The sequence below is a fragment of the Agelaius phoeniceus genome, chromosome 14, assembly GCF_051311805.1.
Source record: "Agelaius phoeniceus isolate bAgePho1 chromosome 14, bAgePho1.hap1, whole genome shotgun sequence".
Taxonomy (NCBI): Eukaryota; Metazoa; Chordata; class Aves; order Passeriformes; family Icteridae; genus Agelaius; species Agelaius phoeniceus.
In genome coordinates, this window is record NC_135278.1 from 13,180,286 (window position 1) to 13,182,019 (window position 1,734).

General features: G+C 48.8%; 1 protein-coding gene across 1 annotated transcript; it reads right to left on the reverse strand.

Annotated features, from left to right (window-relative positions):
• Positions 1-304: 304 nt before the first annotated feature.
• On the reverse strand, positions 305-1,734 carry AGTR2 (angiotensin II receptor type 2). Its single transcript, XM_054641668.2, has one exon. The coding sequence runs from the start codon at positions 1,690-1,692 to the stop codon at positions 574-576; it is 1,119 nt and encodes a 372-aa protein (XP_054497643.1). The 5' UTR covers positions 1,693-1,734; the 3' UTR covers positions 305-573.

Consider the following 1,734-nt stretch of genomic DNA (forward strand, 5'->3'; position numbering starts at 1 on the left):
TACCCTCCTACCTTCAGCAGTCTGCAGAGCCATGTCTCCACAGATTCTCAGGATCCCAGGCTGAAGCAAGCTGGAATTGTATTTGATGCATTTTACATACATCTCTAGCCATTTATTTTAAGAAATTAAAATGTACAAAATAAATGTCAAAATATTTTCTTACAGGTAGGTACAGAAATATCTGCACTGCTTTATTTACACATTCTCTAGTGAGAATCTCTTTTAGAAAATCAGTTTAGGGTATAATACTCAGCACCTATGCAATTGTAGCTATGGTGCAATGGTCCTTCAGTATATTTAGGCTTCTGGTGTTACACATAACATTTGCCTGATCCCAGCCATACAAAAAGCTGATATTTATAGTGCCATCAATATAGTTATTTGTCAGAACCTTCCCTCTATGTGAAACTTGAGTTCTCGTTGTGAAAAGGAAGGAGGAATAAATCCCCTGTATGACAAAAACAGATTCTCCTTGAAACAGCTGGTGAATGAATGGCCACAAAACAAAAGGAAGAGGAGAAAGGAATGTCACAACTGCAGGGACATCCAGCTGCACTGACATCACCCCAGAGCCTACAGGAAGGACTCGGGTTCCCCTTCTTTGCCCACGGGGGTTTCAGGCTCTCGGAAGCAGCTGCCCCTCCTGGCAGAGGAGCTCTCGCGGTGGCTGCTGAGCTGGTGAACCCTCCTCTTGAACAGGCGGTGCAGCTTCTCCTGGAACTGGTTGCCAATGAAGCAGTAGAGCAGGGGGTTGATGCAGCTGTTGGCAAAGGCCATGCAGATGCCGAAGGGCAGCGCTGTGTCGATGAGCCCCATCACCGCACAGCTGGCAATGACCTCCATGTGAGCCAGAGCGTTCAGAAACGTCAGGACGTGGAATGGCAGCCAGGAGATCAGGAAGGCCACGACAACAGCAGCCACCAGCTTCAGGACCTTGTCCCTCTTCTGCCTGCTCTTCCCAAACTGCTGTGCTTTAAGCAAGTGCCTCCTGATCCAGATGTAGCAGGTGGTGATCACTGCCAAGGGGATGAAGAAGCCCAGGGTGTTTTTCAGGAAGGCTGTTGCCACAGACCATTGAGCATAGTTCTCATAAGGAAAGGCCATAATGCAAGCATTGACCTCCAAGCTTTCAACGTAGTAAGTGTCTCGGAAATAAAAAGTTGGGAGGGAGGACAAGCAGGCGAGGCCCCACACAACCAATGCCACAAAATAAGCTTGCTGTGGAGTTCTCCTCTGGGAGTGAATAGGATGGACAATGGCGTGGTACCGGTCCACGCTCATGCACGTAATGAAAAAAATACTTGCAAACATATTCAGACACAGGACAGAGCTGGAGATCTTGCACATGAGAGACCCGAAGAGCCAGTTGTATCCCTGAGCATAGTAGGTGGCCCAGAAGGGGAGGGTGGCCAGGCACAGCAGGTCTGCCATGGCCAGGTTGAAAATGTAGATATTAGCAACTGTCTTGGGGCCAGTGTGACGACAGAGCACCACAACCACCACGCTGTTGCCAACCAAGCCAAGAACAAAAACCGCAGAGAAGAGGGCTGGAATCAGCGAAAACTGATAATCTGAAGAGGTAAGGGGGCAGGGAGGGGATGAGTGTGACACAGCTGATGAGTTTGTCAGTGCTGTAGACAGGACTTGGAGACTTTCCCTGGTGGTGACAACCAGGGAGTAATTGCTCTGCATGGTGGTGCTGGTGGAAAGGGAGTTTCTTCAGGAAATTCATGG

What these genes read in the sequence shown, in the direction of transcription:
- AGTR2 (XM_054641668.2), bottom strand. Translation starts at nt 1,692, where the DNA reads ATGCAGAGCAATTACTCCCTGGTTGTCACCACCAGGGAAAGTCTCCAA.